The sequence below is a fragment of the Mobula birostris genome, chromosome 19 (assembly GCF_030028105.1).
Source record: "Mobula birostris isolate sMobBir1 chromosome 19, sMobBir1.hap1, whole genome shotgun sequence".
Taxonomy (NCBI): Eukaryota; Metazoa; Chordata; class Chondrichthyes; order Myliobatiformes; family Myliobatidae; genus Mobula; species Mobula birostris.
Window position 1 is genome coordinate 53,933,716 of NC_092388.1, and position 27,437 is coordinate 53,961,152.

General features: G+C 43.8%; 1 protein-coding gene across 4 annotated transcripts in view; it reads left to right on the forward strand.

The window, feature by feature from the left end:
* The first annotated feature begins 644 nt into the window (after window positions 1–644).
* The window catches only part of LOC140212613 (Y+L amino acid transporter 2-like), a 75,272-nt gene continuing 48,479 nt past the window's right edge, over window positions 645–27,437 (forward strand). The window contains exons 1-2 of one of the 4 annotated variants that reach the window (XM_072283624.1): window positions 645–736; window positions 8,814–9,332. In XM_072283624.1, the coding sequence (XP_072139725.1) occupies window positions 8,888–9,332 (445 nt within the window). In that variant the 5' untranslated portion in view covers window positions 645–736; window positions 8,814–8,887. Of the gene's footprint in view, window positions 805–1,050; window positions 1,253–1,286; window positions 1,493–8,813; window positions 9,333–27,437 lie in introns of those variants that run through there. The other 3 variants (XM_072283622.1, XM_072283621.1, XM_072283623.1) reach the window with 3 other exon arrangements.

Below are 27,437 nucleotides of genomic sequence, written 5' to 3' on the forward strand. Positions count from 1 at the left end.
CCAAATGTAGAAAATGCCTTGTACATCTATTTGTCACTCATGGTTACCAACTGCAGCGGAGAACGCTGATTTTCAAAACTGAAAAGGATTAACAATGAACTAAGGAGCACTATGGGTCGAAACAGATTGAACAATCTCACTCTGATGAGCATTGAATATGAACTTCTGCGTGAAATGGACAGTTCCAGTATCATCAAGAAATTTGCTCATGCTAAATCTAGATAATGTAACTTTTAAATCGTGGTTTTGTTACTTTTGACATTTGAAATTGTTACCTACATGTAAGTACAGTAATACTATTACTTAAGTGTCAGACATCTGTTGTATTATCTGGCTGTTTAGCAAATGAAAATATTGAATTACTTTACTATGCAAGTAAATAATTTATGTTTCAAATGTGCATTTTTTTAAATTTAGGGCCCCTTTATAACATATGCTACAGGCCCTGCACAGCAGTTGTTAGAAATCTAAAATAAAACTTTAAATTTTCCTACCAAACACATAGGATTTCTCAATATTCATTAGTGCGTTGAAAATAGCATAGTTGATACAGCATTTAGAAATTAACAGCAACAGGAGAACAGATGCTGGTTGTAGCTTTCTATGGACTGTTAAGTGTGTGGTGCCTGTTCCTTTAAGACGTGGCGCACGCTGCCTGTCCTGCTTAGCCCCTTTATGTGAAATTTAGCGGATTTTAAAGGATGTGTGAAGAAAGCGCCTGTGTCCTATAAAGCAGGTAAAAAGAAACTGTGCTGGTATAACCACTGCTGAAAGGAAACCCGCCTTCGACGCTTGAGTGTTTCGGTATGTTCGAATTTCCCTTCTCTGCTCGGTGCGGCTTGGGCTTTGTGTGGTGGCTATGTCCTGTCTCGGTAAAGTCTGGGATGGAGTCTGAGCTTCCGATCTAACACGGCGTGGATTATCTTCGCAGATCCGGGCCTGCGCTGGCCCCGCTACACAGACTGTGTGTGTATGATGAAATATACCTTGTATAATTCATTGTGTCTCCTTACTACCCTTTCCCGCCCGGAATAGCGTCATAAAATTTATTTATTTAAATTAGCATAACTGTGCACGTGTAGAAAGGCGACTGTACAAAGGACTCGGACACTTCTGCCATGACTTTGCTCCGGACCCGGAGTGCCGCGTGGTCACAATGCTCTCAACTCGGACTTGAGTAGATGGGTTCTTGCGTGGCCGGGCTGCTGCTCTTTGGAAATTTGCCCATCACTTCTCTGCCGGCTGCCTAATTGTACGTACTTCTTGGCCTTTCATTCTAACTTACATATTCGGTGCGGAGACTGACATCTTTTACCATCGCTGGTATTAGCGACGTGTAAACGTTTTCGTGTCGAAAAGCAGCGTCTCGGCATATTTCGGGAGTGCCGTGCACGATCGAGGAAGCGAGAGGCTTTTTCTCAGTGGGAAGAAGCCCGAGCCGTCCTCCATTCCGACCGGCTGTCGAGAAAGAACATTTACTAAGTTACTAGAGGTATTTAAGGCGATATTCAGTAGCCTAGCTTCCTTTTTCAAGCATTGTGTAAATTTACCCCGCAGGCTTGTCCAAAAGATCATTAACCTTATTTGAGTAGGTCGCTTCCGCTTTTATTTCCATTTGGTCATCCTTTCTTGCAGTTTTTTTCTAGTGATTTTTATGATATTATCAAACCAGTACGTTGATGGAATTGTACTTCCTGGAGATACTTGTGTTAAAATGTTAGTTGTATCGTTTTATATTTTGCGATATACTGCATAGCGTATCAGCTAGATTTGAAATATAGTAGCGCCGAGGAGGACATTTGGCCCGTTGAATATTGTTTGTATGTAAAAGTCTAACCGATTGGCCCCACTCTCGCGCCAACTCCCCATAGATAATGGAGGTTTTTCTTTCCTTTCGTATACTAGTTCACTACTTTCAATCTGTGTTCCTTGTCTTTATTTCGCTCTCCTTCCAGGGAGAACAATCTGTTTGTCCCAGCTAATCTTTGTGGTTCTGGACACCTCCACTAGATCTCATTGCTACTAGCTCTGCCTCAAGACCAACCTCATTCCAGTCCATGTACATAAACATATTCCTTTAAACCTGGAACATATTGGGACATCTCTTTTGGACCTTCTCCGAAGTCTTTACATCCAGTCTTACTGTATTACTATCAGGAATTTCTCTTATCAGATTTAACAGGAGATGAACTCAGTCTATTTTATGATAAACTGTATAATAGGTCAGCAAAGCAGAGCCAAGAAACCCAGGTGCACGAGAGGGTGGGATCAGAGAAATGATGAGTATTGTGAGATGGTAGCGATCACAAACATAATGGCTCCTGCCCAGCAAGATATTTGAACAGCTAAATTTTTAAGTTACTTTTAGTTTTTGTTAAGGCAAAGCATCTTTCACTGAACTCATTCAGAATTGAATACAGTTGTTTATGAGCCAGTTATACAAAACCGGAACTCCTTTTTTAAAATTCAGATTAACATGAATTTTACAATTCATTTTTTTATGGTGCATTACATCAGAATTGCTCACTAAACAGCTCTATGTATTTATTTTATTTAGTCATACAATGCAGAATAGACCTTCCCCGCCCTTCGAGTCACACTGCCCCAGCACCCCGGCTTAACTCTAGCCTAATCGCAAGAGAATTTGTATTAACCAAGTTACTTAATAACCAGTACGTCTTTGGACTGGGGGAGGACGTAAAGATTCTGTACAGTTAATGTCAGCATTGAACTCCGAACTCCATTGATCTCTCACATTAATGAAGTGTTTTCACCCGCAGAACTGCCACTTGGATGTTTTTTGTCTTTTTATTGCACCATTCCCTGTAAACACCAGAGACTGTTAATGCGTAAAAAATCTCAGGAGATCTGCAGCTACTGAGATACTCAAACCATCCCATCTGGCACCAACAATCAGTCACTAAGTCGTATTTCTTCCTGATTCCCCATTTTGTTATTTGGTCGGGACAACAATAGAACCTCTTGACCATTTCTGCATGCTTTTATGCATTGAATTGCTGCCACATGACGTTGGCTGATTAGATATTTGAGTTAACGAGCAGGTGTACCTAAATAAAGCAGCCACTGAGTGTATATAAAATAATAAGGAAAGGAAAGGTACATCGCATCCGGAGTTTCTCCGGTTGGCGGACGATTTCCCTGCATGCCTCTCTGACGTAGTGGGGAACCGCGTATGAAGCAAGTTACAGCAGTAGTTTGCCGTTGACTTCTGCATAAAATAAGTAGTGTAAAAACAGAAGAAAAACCATGGCAGAGGGGAAGAAGTTGTTCCTAAAACATTGTGTGTATGTCTTCAGGATTTTGTACTTTCTCATGTTGGGGTGGGGGGGGAAGAGGTTAGTTCCCATGTTGGAGGGGATGGAGGTTAGTTCCCCTGTTGGGGGGGGTGGATGTTCGTTCCCATGTTGTGAGGGGTGATGTTAGTTCCCCTGTTGTGAGGGGTGATGTTAGTTCCCATGTTTGGAGGGGTGAGGTTCATTCCCGTGTTGGGAAGGGTGGAGGTTAGTTCTCCTGTTGGAGGGTGGATGTTAGTTCCCATGTTGGGGTGGGGGGGGGAAGAGGTTAGTTCCCATGTTGGGGGGGGTGGAGGTTAGTTCCCATGTTGGGATGGAGGTTAGTTCCCGATTTGGGGGGTGATGTTCGTTCCCATGTTGGGAGGGGTGAGGTTCATTCCCGTGTTGGGAAGGGTGGAGGTTAGTTCTCCTGTTGGAGGGTGGATGTTAGTTCCCATGTTGGGGGGGGGTGGAGGTTAGTTCCCATGTTGGGGGGGGTGGAGGTTAGTTCCCATGTTGGGATGGAGGTTAGTTCCCGATTTGGGGGGTGATGTTCGTTCCCATGTTGGGAGGGGGGAGGTTCGTTCCCATGTTGGGAAGGGTGGAGGTTAGTTCCCATGTTGGAGATGGCTGATTTTACAACCCACTGCAGCTTTTTCCCATCCTGTGCGTTGGAGCCTCCATACCAGATTGTAATGCAATCAGCCAGAATGCTCATCATGGTACATCTGTAGAGATTTGCTAGAGTCCTTGGTTACATACCAAATCTCCTCAAATTCCTTATGAGCATGCCCTCCTCATAATTGCATCAACATGTTAGGTTCAGGACCGATCTTCAGCGGTGTTGACAACCAGGAACTTGAAGTTGCTAATCCTTTCCACTGCTGACTCTTCAGTGAGGATGGTGCATGTTCACATGACTTCACAATCAATTTCTTGGTCATACTATTGTTGTACAAGGTTGTTGAAAAAGGATTTGGTGCTTTCCCGGCGTATATGACAAAAACTCTTCTTGGGCTTCCAGCTGGGTACAGATAGCAATTTTTAACTAATGTTTCAATGACAAACTCTGCCATCTTCATTAGGGATATGCCTGGGCATTTCTAGTCTGGTGGTATTTATACCTCTGACGTCCTGCCCTCCTGATTGGATGAGGACTAACCAATCAGGTTTCCGCTGTCCCACTTTGATTACAATTGAATTCCAGTTCTTACTTGGAGTTAGACCTTCATCTTTGTGAAAATTCTTTTCCTCTAGTTTTATTTCAATGGCTTCCTTCACCACGTGGTGCCTAAAATCATTGGCATGGAACAGTAGTTTTGTGTTGTTGAAGTCAATCCTTTGGCCATTACGAATGCAATGTTCTGCTACGGTCAATTTCTTCAGGTAACCCAAACAGATACACCTCCTCTAGTCCTTGATGCGAGTTTCCACTGTGCATCCCGTCTGGCTGATGTACCGTGCACTGCATTCACAGGGAATCCTGTAAATGCCAGCCGTCTTGAGTCCCAGATTGCCTATCTCCTCTGTATTTCCATGGTTTTTGGAAGAAGCACCAGGATCCTGAAATACTAGATTAATATCATCCACAAACCCGTAAGCAAGCTCAAATCACAGCTTATGTGCATTAAAGATGACCTGGATAAAATAGTTTAAACTCTTCCCAATGCCTCCAGCAAACCTGCTCACAAGTCTGCTGGACCCCCCCCCCCCCTTGAGTTCAGGTGTAACCTGTCCTTTTTGTACAGGTCATACCTTCCTCAGAAGAGATCCAATGATCCAGAAATCTGAAACCCTGCCCCCTGCACCAATTCACCTCCCAAATCGTTCTATTCTTACCCTCACTGGTCTGTGGTGCAAGCAGCAATCCAGAGATTCCTACTCTCGTGGGCCTGCTTTTCACCTTCTTACCTAGCTTCCTATGTTTGCTCTTCAGGATCTCTTTATTAATGTCTATACATTAATGAACACAGTAAAGGATGATTTTACTTTAGCTCCAGACTCTCAACCAAAAGAACTAGCCAGAGGTCTATTATTTTAATAATCAGTATTTTGTGTTGTTCAACTTCAGAATTCGCTTTTCAAATCACATTTGATTCTCTTGAGATTTGGTGGAATTCAGAATAACACATGGGAATTATTAGAAATAGACGATGAATTTTAAGTAGCATTGATCTGCTGGATGGCAATGGAACCAAAACATGGAGGGCAGAATTTCAGGTGTTATTGATGGGAAGGAAGGAAAGATTGAGATGGTCACTGAGAAAGGAGAGGGGGCTGAGAAGATGTTCAGGGAAAGGGAAAGCACTGGACTTGAAGTGAAAGGCCTGCTTATGAGTGTCTGTGCTTCGAATAGTAGTACCTTCAAACTGTTGATTTTTGACAAATCCTTTAGAAGATTAATGTTTGTGTAGCTTCTGTATTTTCTGACCAGTACATTAAAATGAAAACTCTGCTGTTTAGCATTCATTCAAAGTGTATACATGGCTCATTAGTTGTGTGTGTGTTTTTTTACTGGAGGGGTCTGGAGTCTTCACTGGGTAATTTAATTGTGCAGTTGTGTAAAAGTAATTGTGCATTGACTGCACTGAGCCATTACATCCCATGCACCAACTGAACAAAAATTAGGAAGACATGAGGGACTACAGATGCTGCAGAAATGGATAGTTGACTGTTTGGTCATAAGATTGTATCAGCCCATCGAGTCCTCTCTGCCTTTTATCATGGCTGATCCTAGATCCCAATCAACCCCATACATGTGCCCTCTCACCATATCTCTTGATGCCCTGACCAATCAGGAATCTATCAACTTTTGCGATAAATATACCCACGGACTTGGCCTCAACCGTAGTCTGTAGCAGATTCAGCATTCTTGGGCTAAAAAATTTCCTCACCTGTTCTAAAAGGTTGCCCCTCAATTTTGAGGCTGTGCCCTCTAGTTCTGGATACCCCCATCAGAGGAAATATTCTCTCCATATCACCTTATCTAGTTCTTTCAACATTCAGTAGGTTTCAGTGAGATCCCCACACATTCTTCTAAATTTCGGTGAGTACGGGCCCAAAGCTGCCAAGCCCACCTCACATGTTAACCCCTTCATTCCTGGAATCATCCTCCTGAACCTCCTATGGGTGCTTTCCAATGATATACATCCTTTCTGAGATAAGGGGCCCAAAACTGTTGACAATACTCTAAGTGAGGCTTGACTAGTCTCTTATAAAGCTTCAGCATTATTTCCTTGTTTTTATATTCTGTTCCACCTGAAATAAATGCTAACATTTTATTTGCCTTCTTTACCACAGACTCAACCTGTAAAGTAACCTTCTGGGAGTCTTGCATGAGGACTGCTAAGTCCCTTTGCACCTCTGATGTTGGAATTTTCTCCCACTTAAATAATAGTCTGCACTATTGTTCCTTTTACCAAAATGCATTATCATACATTTCCCAACTCTGTATTTAATCAGCCACTTTTTTGCCCATTCTTCCAATTTACCTAAGTCCTGCTATAATCACTTTGATTCCTCAGCACTACTCCAGCTATCTTTGTATCATCCACAAACTTTTCCACAAAGCCATCAATTCTATTATCTAAATAATTGACAAATAATGTGAAAAGTAGCGGTCCCAATACTGACTCTGAGGAACACCACTAGTTACTAGCAGCTAAACAGAAAAGGCCCCCTTTATTCCCATTTGCTGCGTCCTGCCTGTCAGCCATTCCTCTATCCATGCCAGTATATTTACTGTAACACCATCGATTTCCATCTTGTTAAGCAGCCTTATGTGAGGCACCTTATCAAATACCTTCTGAAAATCTAAGTAAATGACATCCACAACCTCTCCTTTGTCCACCCTGCTTGTTATTTCTTCGAAAGAATTCCAACAGATTTGTCAGACAAGACTTCCCTTTACAGAAACCATGCTGACTTTGATATATTTTATCATTAGTCTCCAAGTACCCCGAAACCTCGTCCTTAATAATGGACTCCAATACTTTCCCAACCACTGAGGTTAGACTAACTGGCCTATAATTTCCTTTCTTTGGCCTTCCTCCCTCCTTAAAGAGTGGAGTGACATTTGCAATTTTCCAGTCCTCTGGGACCATGCCAGGATCAAGTGATTCTTGAAAGATCATGACCAATGCCTCCATTACCTCTTCAGCAACCTCTCTCAGGACTCTGGGATGTAGTCCATCCGGCGCAGGTGACTTGACCACCTTAAGACCTTTCAGTTTGCCTAGCACTTTTTCCTTTATAATACCAATGGCACTCACTCCTGCTCCCTGACACTCATGGACCTCTGGCATACAGCTAGTATGTTCCACAGTAAAGACTGAAGCAAAGTACTTATTAAATTCATCTGTCGTTTCTTTGTCCCCATTACTACCTCACCAACATAATCTTCCAGTGGTCCAACATCAGCTCTCACCTCCCTTTTATTCTTTATATGACTGAAAAAGCTTTTAGTATGCTGCTTTTTATTATCATCTAGTTTGGATTTAGTTGCCTTTTGTTGGATTTTAAAAACTTCCCAATCATCCAATTTCCCATACACTGTTGCTACCTTGTATTCCCTTTCCTTGTCTTTTATGCAGTCCTCAACTTCCCTCGTCAAGCCATGGTTGCCTCACCCTGCCTTCTGAGAACTACTCCTTCTGTGGGACATGGCTATCCTGTGCCTTGTGAACAATTCCCAGAAACTTCAGCCATCTCTGTTCTGCTAGTATCCCCACTAGTATCTCCCTCCAATCCACCTGGGCAAGCTCCACTTTCATGCCTCTGTATTTCCCCTTATTCCATTGCGATACTGATGTGACTTGAGTTTTTTCTCTCTCTCAATTGTAGTATGAATTCAATCATATTGTCATCACTGCCTGCTAAGAGTTCCTTTACGTTAAGCTCCCTAATAAGATTTAGGTTATTACACAACATCCAATCTAAGATAGTCTTTCTAAAAGTAGGCTCGAGCACAAACTGCTCTTAAAAAGCCATCTTGTAAGCATTCAACAAGTTCCCTCTCTACACCAACTTGATTTTCCTAATCCCCTTGCATATTGAAATTCCCCATTACAATTGTGACATTAACCTTATTACGTGCCCTTTCCAACTCCCTTTGCAATCTCAAACCTACATTTTGGCTACTATTTGGAGGCCTATATATGATTGCCATAATTTCCATCTGTCCAGAAGATGGATCATACCCCGAAATATCGACTATCCATTTCCCTCCACAGATGCTGCCTGACTTGCCGAGTTCCTCTGGCAGTTTGTTTGATGCTCGTAATAAAAGTTTGAGTTAAGAGATTGCAGATCTGCTTTTTGAACTTTGTGCTTAAATTGTATTCATAAAGATTATTGAAGAAAGTGACAGGTGTATAAGTAGTCAAACTGGGCCAGAAGAAATTGAGAATCTAATTTCATGGTTTTCAATAAACTGTTTAATTTAAAATTGTATATTTGGTGTTATGCTCCTTATATTTCTTGATCTAATATTGTCCTTGTAATATTTTTCCTTCAATACAGATTACAAAACGTACCTTCGTCTGAAATATATTTTGATATTGTGGGAGTGAGTAGATCCATATTATTGTGACAACATGGAAGTTGATTCAAAGAATACCGGTACTGAAGCCGTGAGACTGAAGAAGGATATTTCTTTGCTACATGGAGTTTGCCTGATAGTTGGAAATATGATTGGATCTGGCATTTTTGTTTCTCCCAAAGGAGTTTTGATATCCACTGGTTCATACGGTCTGTCGTTAATTATCTGGGCAGTGGGAGGAATCTTCTCTGTGATTGGAGCGCTGTGCTACGCAGAACTTGGAACAACGATAAAGAAATCAGGGGCAAGCTACTCCTACATATTGGAGTCCTTTGGAGGTTTTCTGGCATTTCTGCGTCTCTGGACTTCTCTTCTGATTGTTGAACCAGCATGCCAAGCGGTTATTGCTATCACTTTTGGCAATTACCTCATCCAGCCATTCTTTTCTTCCTGCGAGCCACCTTACTCTGCCGTGCGATTGTTGGCTGCCTTCTGTATAGGTGAGGGAGAAGTACTAAATTAAATATTAGTGTTGTTAAACTGAACTCAATGATTATAATGCAAACAACAGGAATTCTGCAGATGCTGGAAATTCAAGCAACACACATCAAAGTTGCTGGTGAATGCAGCAGGCCAGGCAGCATCTCTAGGAAGAGGTACAGTCGACATTTCAGGCCGAGACCCTTTGTCAGGACTAACTGAAGGAAGAGTTAGTAAGAGATTTGAAAGTGGGAGGGGGAGGGGGAGATCCAAAATGATAGGAGAAGACAGGAGGGGGAGGGATGGAGCCAAGAGCTGGACAGGTGATTGGCAAAGGGGATATGAGAGGATCATGGGACAGGAGGTCCGGGGAGAAAGACAAGGAAGGTCTCAAAGCTCTCCGCTTCTTTTTGGATTCCAGACCTAATCAGTTCCCCTCTACCACCACTCTGCTCCGTTTAGTGGAATTAATCCTTACTCTTAATAATTTCTCCTTTGGTTCCTCCCACTTCCTCCAAACTAAAGGTGTAGCTATGGGCACCCGTATGGGTCCTAGCGATGCCTTCCTTTTTGTTGGCTTTGTGGAACAATCCATGTTCCAAGCCTATACCGGTATCTGTCCCCCACTTTTCCTTCGCTACATTGACGACTGCATTGGCGCTGCTTCCTGCACGCATGCTGAGCTCGTTGACTTTATTAACTTTGCCTCCAACTTTCACCCTGCCCTCAAGTTTACCTGGTCCATTTCTGACACCTCCCTCCCCTTTCTGGATCTTTCTGTCTCTGTCTCTGGAGACAGCTTATCCGCTGATGTCTACTATAAGCCTACTGACTCACAGCTATCTGGACTATTCCTCTTCTCAGCCTGTCACTTGCAAAAATGCTATCCCCTTCTCGCAATTCCTCTGTCTCCGCCGCATCTGCTCTCAGGATGAGGCTTTTCATTCCAGGACGAGGGAGATGTCCTTTTTTAAAGAAAGGGGCTTCCCTTCCTCCACTATCAACTCTGCTCTCGAATGCATCTCCCCCATTTCACATACATCTGCTCTCACTCCATCCTCCCGCCACCCCACTAGGAATAGGGTTCCCCTGGTCCTCACCTACCACCCCACCAGCCTCCGGGTCCAACATATAATTCTCCGTAACTTCCGCCACCTCCAACGGGATCCCACCACTAAGCACATCTTTCCCTCCCCCCCCCCCGCTTTCTGCAGGGATCGCTCTCTACGCGACTCCCTTGTCCATTCGTCCCCCCCCATCCCTCCCCACTGATCTCCCTCCTGGCACTTATCCTTGTAAGCGGAACAAGTGCTACACATGCCCTTACACTTCCTCCCTTACCACCATTCAGGGCCCCAGACAGTCCTTCCAGGTGAGGCGACACTTCACCTGTGAGTCGGCTGGGGTGATGTACTGCGTCCGGTGGTCCCAATGTGGCCTTCTATGTATTGGCGAGACCCACACAGACTGGGAGACCGCTTTGCTGAACACCTACGCTCTATCTGCCAGAGAAAGCAGGATCTCCCAGTGGCCACATATTTTAATTCCACTTCCCATTCCCATTCTGACATGTCTATCCACGGCCTCCTCTACTGTAAAGATGAAGCCACACTCAGGTTGGAGGAACAACACCTTATATTCCGTCTGGGTAGCCTCCAACCTGATGGCATGAACATCGACTTCTCTAACTTCCGCTAGGCCCCACCTCCCCCTCGTACCCCATCCGTTATTTATTTTTATACACACATTCTTTCTCTCACTCTCCTTTTTCTCCCTCTGTCCCTCTGACTATACTCCTTGCCCATCCTCTGGGTCCCCCTCCCCCCCCCTTGTCTTTCTCCCCGGACCTCCTGTCCCATGATCCTCTCATATCCCCTTTGCCAATCACCTGTCCAGCTCTTGGCTCCATCCCTCCTCCTCCTGTCTTCTCCTATCATTTTGGATCTCCCCCTTCCCCTCCCACTTTCAAATCTCTTACTCATTCTTCCTTCAGTTAGTCCTGACGAAGGGTCTCGGCCTGAAACGTCGACTGTACCTCTTCCTAGAGATGCTGCCTGGCCTGCTGCGTTCACCAGCAACTTTGATGTGTGTTGCTTCAACGATTATAATAACTAGTTGGGGGGGCAGCAGAAAGAAAATGGCCTCGAAAGCTGGGAGATTGTAGCTGAGGATTAGTTTACTCTGAATGGCCATCAACACTGCCCTGTTAGCATTTCATCTCCTTAGCGAATGTTTTTAATGAATATTCTCATGGCTCTTTAACCTGCACCCACTTAGTTATAAAAGTAAAATTATTAAAATGGTAATAACTGTTTGTCAAAAAGGTGTCTACCCAGTGTAGCCCAAATACTTCTGGCAATATTTTTAGTAATGATCGTGCTCATTAAATAACTATGGATGTCACTAAATTGTTTCATAGAAATTATGAGCTTCCAGTACATCATAAAATATGATAACTTTTCTCAAGGATTTTATAGAGGGTGAGGGCCAAAACTTTTGAATGTAAGCCATTTGTCCCTGATCGGTATAATGGGCCTAATAGTTACCCAAAGTGATGCTTTCCAGAAGTAAAACAAATTGCAGATGCAGGAATTTTAATTAGAAGCAGAACTTGTCAGGTCAGGTAGATTCCATGTGGGGCTGACAATGGCCTGTTGTCAGATCAATTTCCCAGAATAGTGGATATTACTACCTGTGGTCTTGTATGTTTTGTGTATTATTAGTGCTCGTTACCCTTTAAACGTAGTAGATAATCAGAACTGTAAAAACATTTTTACTATCTCAAGAGTTAAGGAGAATTTGAAGAAAATAATGATTGGAGGGTAAGTAATAGTTGGTGCAGGCCATTCACTCCTTTAGCTTCCTTCTAATTCCAGGTAGCTCAGTCATTTTCCAGCACTATCTCCTTATCCCTTGGTTTCCTTGGTAGCCAGAAATCTCTCCATCTGTTGTAAATGAAAGCAAGAACTGAGCCTCTTCAGCTTTCAAGTTGGGAATTGCAAAGAATCATTGCCCTCTTTGAGTTGAAGGTGTTTTTCCTCATCCTTCTCCCAAATTGTGAGTGTCCTCAGTAAGATCTAGCCTGCCAAGCACTTTTGAACATAGCAGTGAGATCCAGTCATTCCTGCCAACTCTAGAGGATACAGCCCCAGTCTATTCGATCTTTACACATACATCAAGCCCAACATCCCTTGATTCCGTCTGGTGAATTCACTGCACTCCCTCGATAGCAATCACAGTCTCTCTGAGGTAAGGAGATTAAACTGCTTTCAATATGATTGTTGCCTAGCCAATGCCCTATAAATCGGAATAATCTAATATACCTCTAATGTCAAGCCTTCTTGTTATCTACTTATTGAGATACAGTGTAGAGCAGGCCCTTCTATTTTGCACTAGCCCAATCATGGGACAATTTACAAAGACCAATTAACCTGCTAACCAGAACACCTTTGAACTGTGGGAAGAAACCGTAGCACTTGGAGGAAATCCACGTGGTCATGGTGCGAACATACAGACGGTGTCAGAATTGAACTCTGAACTCCCAACAGCCCAAGCTATAATCGGGTTGCGCTAACAGCAACAAGCAAGATGCTGGAGGAACTCAGTAGATCAAGCAGTATTTGTGGAGGGAAATGGGCAGTCCACGTTACAGGTTGAGACTTTTTATGTGGACTGCTAACCAGGGGAGATAGCCAGTAGAAAAACACGAGGAAAGGGATGGAGCAGGAACTGGCAAGCAATAGGTGGATCCAGGTGTGGAGGGTGTCAAGCAGATGGAGGGGAGAGTGGTAGTAGTGATGGAGGTAACAAAGGACTGCTGAAGTTGATGGGAGGAGTCTGAGGGAGGAAGATGGAGAATAGAATTTAGTAAGGAAGTTGGTGAGGGCACATGGAAATAGTTAGGAGAGGGAAAGTGTGGGTGATGGGTAGATTGAATGGGTGGACCAGGGGAAAGAAACCGAGTGATAAGGCCAGGATATGGGTGGATCAGGAAGAGAGGGAACAGGGAGAGGAGCAGTTTACAGGAAGTTGGAGTATTCAGTGTTCATGTTGTAGGGTTGTAGACTACCATTTTAAAAAAGGCTAACTTCCCAGTTACTCTTCTTCCATGTTGGCCTCTGATGTGTGTGAAAACATACCCAGGGTTCCTTGAGTATCGATGTCATTTCTCACCGTTTAACTAATAACCTGCTTCTCTCTTCTGTTTCACTTACAAAGTGGAGGACCTTGCATTTTCCAGTTTATTTTCCACCTGCTATGTTCTTGCCCACTCTCCTGGCTGTATTCCCCTGCAGCCTTTTAACATATTTTTCCCCACTTGCAATTTCAGTTTGCCAACAAAGGAAAGTTTCTTTCAAAGGTTGCAGCAGCACTTTAGCCTCAATTCTTCATGCAAACTTGCTAGACTGCCAGAATCACTCACTCTAGGGATATGGTATTCACATTGGCAAATTGAATTGGGTAGGCTTGGAAAATGGACATGGTTGGCTCATGCCTATTGCTTGCAGTGGGGATAAAGTATAATGATTACTCTGTGCCTTCAGTGCTACTCACTGGCAGATGTCATAAGCTTCTGTTATTTTTTTTGTATAGTGATTTGTGAATTCTGAAGGGTGAATTACTGTGACCGGAATAGCTATAACACACTGGTCACCTGTACGGAAGCCAAATAACCTACCAGCTTGTACTTCTTTGGGATGTGGAAGAAACCTGTGCAGTCTCTGGGGAAAATATCCAAACTCCTCTTGGACAGCAGCAGATGAAGTGATGCAGACCCAATCCATGGACCGCTGGTTGGTCATCCTCCACCGTCCTGTGCATTTCCCTGAGGCGAAACATTTATTTGAGGATTAGAATGATCTGGTGTCGCAGCAGTTAGTGCTTCCAGCAACTCGGGTTCATTCCTGAGCTCTGGTGCTATTTGCTGTCTGTGGAGTTTGCTCATTTCATTCTCCTTGTGAGTCCACGAGGTTCCTCTGTGTGCAGTGATTCCCTCCAGCATCTTGTAGATGTGCGGGTTAGTGGACTATTTGTGCCCTGGAGTGTGGATGACTGATCGAATCTGGGGAAAATTGATGGGAATAAAGGCAGAGTAATAGTAGTATTAATATAGGGTTAATATAGAAATGGGTAGCTGATGGTGGCATGTATTTAGTAAGCTGATATGACTTGAACTCTGGGTTCCCATCAGTTCTGTTCTCCTACTTAATTCCTTGTAGTTTCCTCTCTCAGCACCTTGACCATCAACTGTTCCTGGTTTACCTACCACTTGCAACTCAGAGGAAACTCTGGATCACTGGAACAGGCAGACTAACACACACACACAACTCCAGAGGTCAGTGTCAGACTGGGTCACTGAGCTGTGTGGCCTGCAGTTCAAAATTCTAGCGTGTGGAGTCAACAAATCAGTCCCTTCATTCACTCACTCTAGCACCTGTCATCAGCAGCTTGTAGTGTAGAAAGGATCCCAAGGCATGGTAAAGCATAATTATTGCAAACACTAAATGAAAAATAAATAGAAAATTGTGGTTTGGCTGATGCCATCTCAGGCTTGCACTCTCAGTTCTACTGGTGCTCCTACGAAATGTATGGGTGCGCAGGTCAGGAAGAGGTGACTTGTTTGTTAAAGCTTCTGCAAGTATTCAGGTCGAGTTGGGTTTATTGTCATGAGCACAAGTACAGTAAGGTACAGATACATTGGAGATAACTTGCATGCAGCAGTATCACGGGTACAGGTGGCATGTGGAATATAAATTGTAGAACACAATGAAGAGGGGAGAAAAAGACATCAGAGACGAGTCTTTGGTGGTGCAAGAGGTGGTCTGTAGTGTTCCATTGCTGAGGTAGGGTTAGAGTTGTGCAACTTGTTTCAAGAATGTTGGCTGTAGGTCGGTAGCTATTCCTGAACCTGGTGGACACACTGTGAAAGTTAGCTTGCACTGGATTGCCTAACGTACTTCAGTAATTAGTCAACACTAGCTATCGGGTTTTACATGTATGTCAACTGGACTGAACTGTATTTAGCAGGAAGTTCATATTCAGGAGAAGGGAAAAGAAAAAGAATGATAAATGGATCTTCCCAGTTTCCCTTGTCTTACCCCTGTCAAATAATGGATCCCTGTGATCAGTAGGGGTATATTTTCCCCACAAAATTGATTTTCATGGTTGTACTGATGAATATAAGTGATACAATTATAACCTCATTGGTCAAATTAATATGAAAAATGGTTTTGCCAGTTCATCCAATTTCACTTCTAGATAGCTTATGAAACTACAGGACGCTGTTGCATTCAACTTCTCCAGAAAACTATCTAGAGTTCTGAGGAATTCTGTTTCATTAAATTTTTCTGACATTTAATGTCAGAGAAATGTTTAGAATATACATCCAGAATATACAATATACATCCAGAAATTATTTTTCTTCACAATCATCCACGAAAACAGAGGAGTGCCCCAAAGAATGAATGACAGTTAAATTTTAGAACCCCAAAGACCCCTATCTGCTCCCTCCCACACACAAGCTGCAGCAAAGCAACGATTCCCCCTTCCCCCACCAGCAAAAAAAAAGCATCGGCGCCCCCCACCGAACACTCAAGCATGCAGCAAAGCATCAATAAAGACACAGACCTGCAGTACCCCAAAGACTACTCGTTTGTTCGGTATTTTGACATGTCACAGGCTCTCTTTCCCCCTAATAAGGGAAAAAGAGGTGTCCCCGTTTCACAGCGAGAGGGAAGACATAACAAACAACCCACTAATTTACAATGTTAAAAGTCTGTTGTGTTGCTTTTTCCGAGCTCTGTGCCCAAAGAATTCGGGTCTCTGGGCACACAGCCAGCAGCCAGCTCGCTGCTTTTGATCTTCCGTCTCCCACGGCACACCGATTTCCTGTGGGGGCACTGCCCTTGAGTCCGCCAGCCTCCAGAGCCACAAAATTCCGGAACCCTTAAGGCGTGCTAGACCTCTAGGCTGCGTCCTTGGGATATCGAATAGCGGCCAGTCGTGAGACCCCGAGAGCGGGCCCCATTCCTGCAAAGAACCAAAGTCAGCGTGAAGTCAGGGTCTTCAAAAGAACCCTGAAAGGAAAAAGAGATTTTAAGGACAGAAATAGAGGTGTTTCTGAAGATGCAAGCAAAGGAGATGCCCAGGGGCCATTGTCTTCTTAGCTCCACCTACTCTTTTTGAATTCGTTTCTATTTTGAATTTAACTTTGTATTGACAAATATTATATGATTAATTCTACAAATTGTTAAGCAAACTCATTAAAATGTGCATTCGCCAAAACATTTAAAAATCAAAGAAATAAACTGAACACTGTTTGGGGCTCTAAATCTTATACTCTGAGAAAATGTGCACCATGGTTTAAACTACAGTACTTCAAGTCAAATGTTGAGGTCCATAAGTGTTATAATTTTGCAGGTAACTTGATAAAGAATAATTATAATCTGGCATTGCTGTCTTTAAGGATGAGGAGAGCAGATTCAGTCAGAAGTTTTGGGAATAGGACAGTTACTTGAGGGAAAATGACCTGCAGGACTGCAGGGAAAAAGGTGGGAGATTATTCGGATTGATGTTCTAGGAGCTTGCTTTGTCTCGAGTAAATGGCCTCCTGTTTTAAAATGATTCTGAGTTTGTAGCTATTGTTAAGTCAGATCTTGCAGAAATTTGTGTGATGTAATCACTCAGTGAAGAAGTTGTCTAGCTGTGGAGCAAGACAAACATAATGAATGTTTTCTAAATGTGCAGGATTTATGGTTAATTGATAGGTCATTTTCAGGAGCATGTTCAGTTTTTGATTTTAAATGCTTTTGATGGTGAGTGTGATGCACGCGCTTTTTAATGGGCTGACTTGATGATTTCCAGGATGAATCATGCCAGCTACACTTAAGGCCTAATGAAAATAATTGGCATGATTCAACTTGTGAAGAAGCAGAAGGCAAGAAATTTTATTCAGATTAATTATTGTTCAGGTTTTAGTGCTTCAATCTCTAATCCCTCCACAGTCTGATACTTTTGTTTAAATATGCAGGGAGAACGCTGAAGCGACAAACGAGAGTATCTGCAGATGCTGGAGGAACTCAGCAGGCCAGGCAGCATCTATGGAAAAAAAGTACAGTTGATGTTTTGGGTTCTCGGTCTCGGCCCAAAATGTCAACTGTACTCTTTTCCATTGATGCTGCCTGGCCTGCTGAGTTCCTCCAGCATTCTGTGTGTGTTCTGAGAGCTCTGAAGGAATCATTTTCTTGACTGATGTGGAAATGGACACAACTAAACAGTCAGCAGATCGTTAGAGCAACTGGTCAGATCAAATTTGTGCATCAGCAGTTAATAATAATTAATAGTCATCCGTTAGTCTCGTGAGACCATGGATTTGCGCCTTGGAAAGCTTTCCAGGGCGCAGACCTGGGCAAGGTTGTACGGAAGACCGGCAGTTGTCTATGCTGCAAGTCTCCCCTCTCTACGCCACTGATGTTGTCCAAGGAAATGGCATTAGGACCCATACGGCTTGGCACTGGTGTTGTTGCAGAGCAATATGTAGTTAAGTGCCTTGCATCAGCAGTAAATATAAATAAAATGCCTATCTGATACTCAGTCTGTCGCAGACTTTAGTATGTTGCAATCCATTAGTCACTGTGTCTGTACAGAACTCAAGAAAGTGGGGAGGAGGTTGGGAAAGAAAACAAATCTTCACTATCCGGAAGTTTTCAAAATACAGGGAATCTATCCAAGTAATTCCATTGAATGCGTTTTGAGTGATTTTCATAGAACTTCTCTTTGCTTCCTTCTTCGCTGAATTTTTAAGTTGTAAGACATATGATTTCAATGCAGCAGGCCAGGCAGCATCTATAGGAAGAGGTACAGTCGACGTTTCGGGCCGGGACCCTTCGTCAGAACTAACTGAAAGAAGAGATAGTAAGAGATTTGAAAGTAGGAGGGGGAGGGGGAGATCTGAAATGATAGGAGAAGACAGGAGGGGAAAGGAGTATCTAAGCACTGGAAAATTGATTGGCGAAAGGGATACAAGGCTGGAGAAGGGAGAGGATCATGGGATGGGAAGCCTGGGGGGAGAGAGAGAGAGAAGCGGGGGAGGGGAGCCCGGAGGGTGGAGAGCAGGCAAGGAGTTATAGTGAGAGGGACAGAGGGAGAAAAAAGAGAGAGAGGGGAATAAAAAATACATTAAATAAATAAGGGATGGGGTGTGAAGGGGAGGAAGGGTATGCTACCTGGACTATTCCTCTTCCCACCCGGTCACTTGTAAAAAAATAAATAAATAGATAGATAGATAAATAAACAAATGCATGCATGCCATCCCCTTTTCGCAATTCTTCCGTCTCTGCCGCATCTGCTCTCAGGATGAGGCTTTTCATTCCAGGATGAAGGAGATGTCTTCCTTTTTTTAAGAAAGAGGCTTCCCTTCTTCCACCATCAACTTTGCTCTCAAACGTATCTCTCCCATTTCACACACATCTGCTCTCACCCCATCCTCCCGCCACCCCACTAGGAATAGGGTTCTCCTTGTCCTAACCTACCACCCCACCAGCCTCCGGGTCCAACATATAATTCTTTGTAAATTCCACTACCTCCAACGGGATCCCACCTCTAAGCACATCTTTCCCTCTTCCCCCCCCCCCCCCCCCCATCCCTTCCCACCGATCTCCCTCCTGGCACTTATCCTTGTAGGCAGAACAAGTGCTACTCATGCCCTTACACTTCCTCCCTAACCACCATTCAGGGCCCCAGACAGTCCTTCCAGGTGAGGTGACACTTCACCTGTGAGTTGGCTGGGGTGATATACTGCGTCTGGTGCTCCCGATGCAACCTTCTAAATATTGGCGAGACCCGACCCAGACTGGGAGATCGTTTCGCTGAGCACCTACGCTCTGTCTGCCAGAGAAAGCAGGATCTCCCAGTGGCCACACATTTTAATTCCATGTCCCATTCCTGTTCTGATATGTCTATCCACAGCCTCCTCTACTGTAAAGGTGAAGCCACACTCAGGTTGGAGGAACAACACCTTGTATTCTGTTTGGTAGCCTCCAACCTGATGGCATGAATATTGACTTCTCTAACTTCCGTTAATGTCCCTCCTCCCTTTCACACACCATCCCTTATTTATTTATTTATAACCATATAACAATTACAGCACAGAAACAGGCCATCTTGGCCCTTCTAGTCTGTGCCAAACTCTTACTCTCACCTAGTCCCACTGACCTGCACTCAGCCCATAATCCTCCATTCCTTTCCTGTCCATATATCTATCCAATTTAACTTTAAATGACAACATGGAACCTGCCTCAACCACTTCTGCTGGAAGCTCGTTCCACACAACTACCACTCTCTGAGTATATTTAATATATTTTTTATTTTTCCCCCTTTTTTTCTCTCTTTTTTTCTCCCTCTGCCCCTCTCACTATAACTCCTTGCCTGCTCTCCACCCTCCGGGCTCCGCCCCCCTTCTGTCTCTCTCCCCAGGCTTCCCATCCCATGATCCTCTCCCTTCTGCAGTCTGGTATCCTTTTTGCCAATCACCTGTCCAGCTCTTAGATCCACCCCTCCCCTCCTGTCTTCTCCTATCATTTCCGATCTCTCCCTCCCGCTTCCACTTTCAAATCTCTTACTATCTCTTCTTTCAGTTAGTCCTGACGAAGGGTCCCAGCCCAAAACGTAGACTGTACCTCTTCTTATAGATGCTGCCTGGCCTGCTGCGTTCCACCAGAGTTTTGTGTGTGTTGCTTGAATTTCCAGCATCTGCAGATTTCTTCGTGTCTGCGCCATATGATTTCAATTTCTGCATTCTATTCTGGTCACACCATCGCAGAAGGGATGGCTTTGAAGAAGGTGCAGAGTAGGTTTACCAGGATGCTTAGAAGGTAGGTGCTATAAAGAGAGGTTTGACAAACTGGGGTTGTTTTCTCTGGGGTGATGGAGGTTGAAGGGAGTCATGATAGAAGGTTATGAGAGGTATAGATAGAGTGGACTGCCAGTATCTTTTTCCCAAGGTATGAATGTCTTACACTAGACAGCAGGTATTTAAGTTGAGAGCATAACTTCATAGAAGTGTGTAGAGCAAGATCTTTATTAGAAGGAGTGACAGGTGCCTGAAATGATTTGCAGGACTCGTAGTGGAGGCAAATAGGATGCAGACATTTAAGAGACTCTAAGATGGGCACATGAATATGCAGGGAATGGAAGGATATGGATCTTGTGTAGGCATAAGAAATAGTTGAGTTAAGCTTTTAAGTGCTAGTTTAATTAGTTTGGCACAACCTGGGTTGAAGGGCTTGTTCCTGGGCTGTACTTTTCTATGTTCTATGTGTGTAATAGTCTAATAGACTCGTGCAGTATCGTAACCATGATGGGAAGCTGCAGTCTTTCCCATTGCCACCTCTCCCACTATCCCATGAGCTAGAAGGGACATTGTTCCTTCCTGCTACATGGTAAGCTTACCTGCACCTAAACAGACATCCCAGCTACAAACTCGCCTGTGTGTCTGTTTTGGGCAGCTGCATCAAACAAAATGATTGCTGCTTGAAGAAGAGCACTATCCCCATCGGAAGCTCTTTGTGCTAGCCACCTTTATAAAGGCCCATGTTCAGCCTTTGGGGGGAGGGGCAGGGGTTGGCCAGACAGATCCAGCTTTCACAGAAATGAAGGTTTGCAGGTGCTGCTCAGCAGGAGAAATCATAATGGGCAGAGACATGGGGCAAATACTTTGAATGAACTGGATTGGGTTGGAATAGGCTTGGACTGTGTTGAAGCTAAGAACTTGAAAGCGTTCCTCAAACTGCTTCCAAGTTGCCAGTTTCCAGGTTGAAAGTTGTCAGAATATGGAACAGAAAGTTATCCCTATCACTGTAATGGAAACTTAAATATTTTCTTCATGCGCTGGAAGTCCTGGACTGACGCTGCTCTGCAAGTTTAGCAGCAATGTTTCCAGGATGCTGTGCTGGAGGGAGTGAAGCAAGACTTCTGGCAAATTGAAATGTTCTAATTATTCATGTTTGATGCTTTGCATGAATCCTCAAGAGGGGAGGAGATTGCTTGTGTGCCAAGGGACTTACTCATCTCTGAGTAACAGACCACTTATAAACATACAGACCTTCTTGTCTTTAGTTGTCTGTACAGCTAGTAAAGAGGTGGAGCAACCGTTAATTTTATATTTAGACATTGGCACTTGTAATTATAATAAAGGAGGCGGTGTCAGTCTGCATGTCCTGTGTAAATGTATTAGGAGTGGCAGTATATCAGAATCAGGTTTAATATTACTGCCATAGTGAAATTTGTTATTCGTGGCAGCCAAGCAGTGGAAGACCTAAAATTTACTGTAAATTCCAAACAATAAATAAATGGATAAACAGTGTGAAAGAGAATCAGAATCAGGTTTAATATCACAGGTCTTTATCTTGAAATGTCTTGTCTTTGCAGCAGCAGTACAGTGCAATATATAATAATAGAGAAAAAAATTGTGTTTAGTATAATATATAGTTAAGTAGTGCAATAATAAAATTTTTTTAAGAAGTGGTGAGGTAGTGTTCGTGGGTTCCATGTCCATTCAGAAATCGGATGATAGAGGAGAAGAAGCTGTTCCTGAATCATTGAGTGTGGCTTCAGGTTTCTGTACCACCTTCCTGATGTGGTAGCAATGAGAAGAGGGCATGTGCTGGGGGTCCTTAATGACGGATGCTACCTTTCTGAAGCATCACTTCTTGAAAGAGTAGTAAATCGTGTTCATGGGTCATTCATAAATCTGTTGGAGGATGGGAAGAAGCTGATCCTAAAACATTCGGTGTGGGTCTTTAGGTTCCTGCACTTCCTCCCCTAATGGTAGTAATGAGAAGAGGCCATGTCCCAGCTGGTGGTGGTCTTTAATGACGGATCCTGCCTTCCTGAGGCACCACCTTTTGATGATCTCGATGGTGGGGTGGGCTGTGCCTACGATAGACCTGTCTGAATCTACAACCCTGCCTACGATAGACCTGTCTGAGTCTACAGCCCTGCCTACGATAGACCTGTCTGAGTCTACAGCCCTGCCTACGATGGACCTGTCTGAGTCTACAGCCCTCTTCAGCCTCTTTCAATCCTGCACATAGAAACTCCCGTTGCAAGTGGTGATGCAGCCAGTCAGAACACTTCCCATGTATGTATGTAGAAATTTGCTAAAGATTTTGGTGTCATACCAAATCTCAAATTCCTAATAAAATATAGCAGTGGGCATGTCTTCTTTGTGATTGCAGCAATATGTTTCTTGTGTCCTGTGTAAATGTACTAGTGTTGGCTATGTGTACCTCCTTCATGTTTATGGACAAGGTTCTGAATGGCTATATTTTTAATCAACAGTCCTATAGTGGAAGACATCCTTATCATTAGATTGTGTATTGGCCGTTGGCAACTGTAATACCATAAGATCTAATTTATACTTGTGTGTACTAGCTTACGCCGTAGCCTACGCAAGTGGGCTATGCCATTGTGAGCATTTATACTTGTGCGCTGATGTGTCTGCGTCGCTCTGCAATTCACCGCCAAAACGCTAGTTGGCGGTGGGGTTTCTATGCCACTGTGAGTTTCTTCGTGTTGGAACTCAACACGAAGAAACTCAAACTTCAAACAATGGCGACTGAAACTGAATGAGGGTGAATTTTCTGTGCTTGTCTGGCCATTGAGAGACATGGACGAGGAAATGCATTTCAAATATCTTCGGATGTCAGCAGGTAGATTTGCCGACTTGGTTCATCGTCTCCAACCATTTATTTCGCATCAGTGTACACACAGTATACTCAGAGACTGGCAATCACCATTCAAGTTTTTAGTTTCAGGTGGAAGTCAACAGGCTGTAGCAGCTAGCTACAAACTGGCATCAAGCACAGGATCGTCCATAATTTCGGAGGCCTGTAAAGCTTTATGGAAAGCATTGCAGCCAGAGTTCCTTCCGTGCCCTTCAGTCGCCGTGGGAAGCTATTGCAGCTTAGGAGGAAATGCAATGCTACCAAGTGGACCAATCACAGTTGTTTCGGGCTGCGACGCGTAGTTACATTTTGGGAGAGGTGCGCGTTAGGCTGCAGCGTAGGGTACACAGCTATGCCGTACCTATGACGTACATTTGATGCACAAGTATAAATCAGCCTTAAGACTAGGACCAGAATTAGGCCATCTGGCCCATTAAGTCTGCTCCGCCATTCAGTCATGGCTGATCCTTTTTTTTCCTCCTCCTCAACCCCAGTTCCTGGCCTTCTGCTTGTAACCTTTGATGTCATGTCCAATTAAGAACCTATCAATTTCTGTCTTAAATACACCCAAAGACCTGGCCTCCACAACAAATTCCACAAATTCACCACTCTTTGGCTAAAGAAATTTCTCCGCATCTGTTTTTGAAAAGGCGCCCCTCTATCCCGAGGCTGTGCCCTCTTCTTCAGGACCCTCCCACCATGGGAAACATCCTTACCACATCTATTCTGTCTAGGCCTTTCAACATTCGAAAGGGTTCAATGAGATCCCCACTCATCCTTCTGAATTCTAGCGAGTGCAGACTCAGAGCCATCAAATGTTCCTCGTATGATAACCCTTTCATTCCTGGAATCATCCCTGTGAACCTCCTCTGGACCCTCCCCAATGCCAGCACATCTTTTCTAAGATGAGAGGCCCAAAACTGTTCACAATACTCAAGATGAGGCCTTACCAGTGCCTTATAAAGACTCAGCATCACATCTTTGCTCTTGTATTCTAGACCTCTTGAAGTGAATGCTAGCATTACATTTGCCTTCCTCACCACTGACTCAACCTGCAAGTTAACCTTCAGGGTGTTCTTCGCAAGGACTCGCAAGTCCATTTACATTCCAGATTATTGGATTTTCTCCCCATTTAGAAAATAGTCTGCACATTTATTTCTACTACTACTAAAGGGCATGACCATGCATTTTCCAATATTTCATTTGTCACTTTCTTGCCCATTCTCCTAATCTGTCTAAGTCATTCTGCATCCTACCTGTTTCCTCAACGCTACCTGCTCCTCCACCAATCTTCGTATCATCTGCAAACTTGTCAACAAAGCCATCTATTCCATCATCCAAATCATTTATATACAGCATAAAAAGAAGTGGTCCCAGCACTGACCCCTGCGGAACACCGCTAGTCACTGGCAGCCAATCAGAAAAGGATCCTTTTATTCCCACTTGCTGCCTCCTGCTAATCAGCCAATGCTCTAACCATGTTAGTAACTTTCCTGTAATACCATGGGCTCTTAACTTTGTCAGCAGTCTCATGTGTGGCACCTTGTAAAACACCTTCTGAAAGTCCAAATATACAACATCCACTGCATCCCCTTTATCCTACTTGTAGTCTGCTCAAAGATTTCCAGCAAGTTCGTCAGGCAGGATTTTCCCTGAAGGAAAACATGCTGGCTTTCTACTATCTTTTCCTGTGTCACCAAGTACTCCATCACCTCAACCTTAACAATTGACTCCCAACATTTTCCCAACCACTGAGGTCAGGCTAACTGGTCTATAATTTCCTTTCTGCTGCCTTCCTCCTCTCTTAAAGAGTGGAGTGACATTTGCAATTTTAACAGCCTCTGGCATCATGCCAGAGTCAATGATTTTTGAAAGATCATTTCTCATGCCACCACAATCTCTAATGCTACCTCTTTCAGAACCCTAGGGTGCAGTTCATCTGGTCCGGTGACCTACGTACCTTTAGGACTTCCAGCTTTTTGAGCAATTTCTCTCATAATAGTAACTGCCCACTTCTCTTCCTTTACACACTACAACATCAGGCATACTGCTAGTGTCTTCTACAGTGAAGACTGATGCAAAATACTCATTTAGTTCATCAGCCATCTCCTTGTCCCCTGTTATTATTTCTCCTGCCTCATTTTCTAGTGGTCCTATGTCCACTCTCATTTCTCTTTTATTTTGAAAATACTTGAAAAAGCTTTTGCTATCCACTTTGATATTATTTGCTAGCTTGCTCTCGTATTTCATCTTTCCCTTCTAATGATTTATTTAGTTGCTGTCTGTAGGTTTTAAAACATTTCCCAATCCTCTATCTTGCCACTAATTTTTGCTTTGTTGTATGCCCTTTCTTTTGCTTTTACATTAACTTTGACTTCCCTTGTCAGCCATGGTTGTACTATTTTACCTTTGAGTATTTCTTCGTTTTTGGAATACATGTGTCCTGCACCTTCCTCATTTTTCCCAGAGACGCATGACATTGTTGCTCTGCTGTCACCCCTGCCAACAGCTCCTTCCAATTTACTTTGGCCAACTCCTCTCTCACACTGCTGTAATTTCCCTTACTCCACTGAAATACTGCTACTTCAGACTTTACTTTCTCCCTATCAAATTTCAAGTTGAACTCAACAATACTGTGATCACTGGTTCCTAAGGGTTCTTTTACCTTGAGCTCCCTCATAGCCTCCGGTTCATTACATAACACCCAATCCAGTATAGCTGATCCCCTAGTAGGCTCAACGACAAACTGCTATAAAAAGCCATCTCTTAGGCATTCAACAAACTGACTCTCTTGAGATCCATTACCAGCCTGATTTTCCCAATCGACCTGTGTATTAAAATCTCCCATGACTACCATAACATTGCCCTTTTGACTCGCCTTTTCTACTTCCTGTTGCAACCTGTGGTCCATCTCCCAGCCACTGTTGTATATAACTGCAATCAATGTCCATTTTCTCTTGCATTTCCTTAACTCAGCCCACAAGGACTCAACACCTTCCGATCCTACGTCACATCTTTCTACTGATTTGATGCCATTCTTTACCATTAGGGCCACACCACCCCTCTGCCTACCTTCCTATCCCTTCAATATAATGTGTAACCTTGGACATTCAGCTCCCAGCTACAACCATCTTTCAGCCATGATTCAGTGATGGCTGCAACATCATACCTGGTAATAGTTCAACAAGATCATCCACCTTCAGTACCTTATTTGCTATCCTTCCTGATTCTGCATCCCTAATGTTTTGATACTCAAGCCTGTTGGCTGCAACTAAGTCCCATCACCTGCTTGCCCTTCCTGACAATCTGACTGCACGCTATCTTTACTTTTTTTTTAAACCATCTGTCCTATCCTGAGTCCCTTCACTCTGGTTCCCAACCCCCTGCCAAATTAGTTTAAACCCTTCCCAACAGCTCTAACGAAATACCTGCAAGAATATTGGTCCCCCTCAGGTCCAGGTGCAACCCATCACTTTTGAAGAGGTCATACCTCCCCCAGAAGAGATCCCAGTGATCCAAGAACCTAAAGCCCTGCCCTTTGCACCAGCTCTTTGGTATTTATCTGCCAAATCATCCTGTTTCTACCTTTACTGGCGCGTGGCACAGGCAGCAATCCAGAAATTACTACCTGGAAGTCCTGCTTCTCCACTTTCTACCTAGCTCTCTAAATTCTCTTTTCAGGGCCTCATCTCTAAATTCTCTTTTCAGGACCTCATTGCTTTTCCTTCCTATGTCATTGGTACCAAGACATCTGGCTGCTGCCCCTCCTTCTCCAAAATGTTGTGGACATGATCTGAGACATCCCTGACCCTGGCACCTGGAAGGCAACATACCATCCGGGTGTCCTGTTCATGTCCACAGAATCTCCTGTCTGTTCCCCTCATTATCAAGTCCCCGATTACTACTGCTCACTTCTTTCTTTCCCTTCTGAACCACGAACCCATGCTCAGGGCCTGTAACCTGGTTGCTGTGGCATTCTCTCAGGAAGTCATCCCCCACAAAAGTATCCAAAGCATTATATTTGATTTTGAGGGGAACGGCCACAGGGGTGCTCTGCTGGAACTGCATATTTCCATTTCTCCTGATGGTCACCCAGCTACTCGCCTCCTGCAACTTCGGGGTGACTACTTCCTTATAACTTTGATCAATTATCTCCCCATTCTCCCGTCCAAGCCGAAGGTCATCCAGTTGCTGCTCCAGATCCCTAACAAGTGGGTAAGTGGCTCCTCTCGCTTCACTGAGGCTAAAATTGCCTCACTGGAGTTAATTACAAGATCTCAGGTCCCAGGTTATGGTGAGAGAAAGTGATGGGGTCCAGATGGATGGAGAGAAGTTTGCTTTCCTTGATTCATTAGATTTGGCAAAGGGCAACAGCGATGAGGGAGGTGCGAAGCAGTCAGT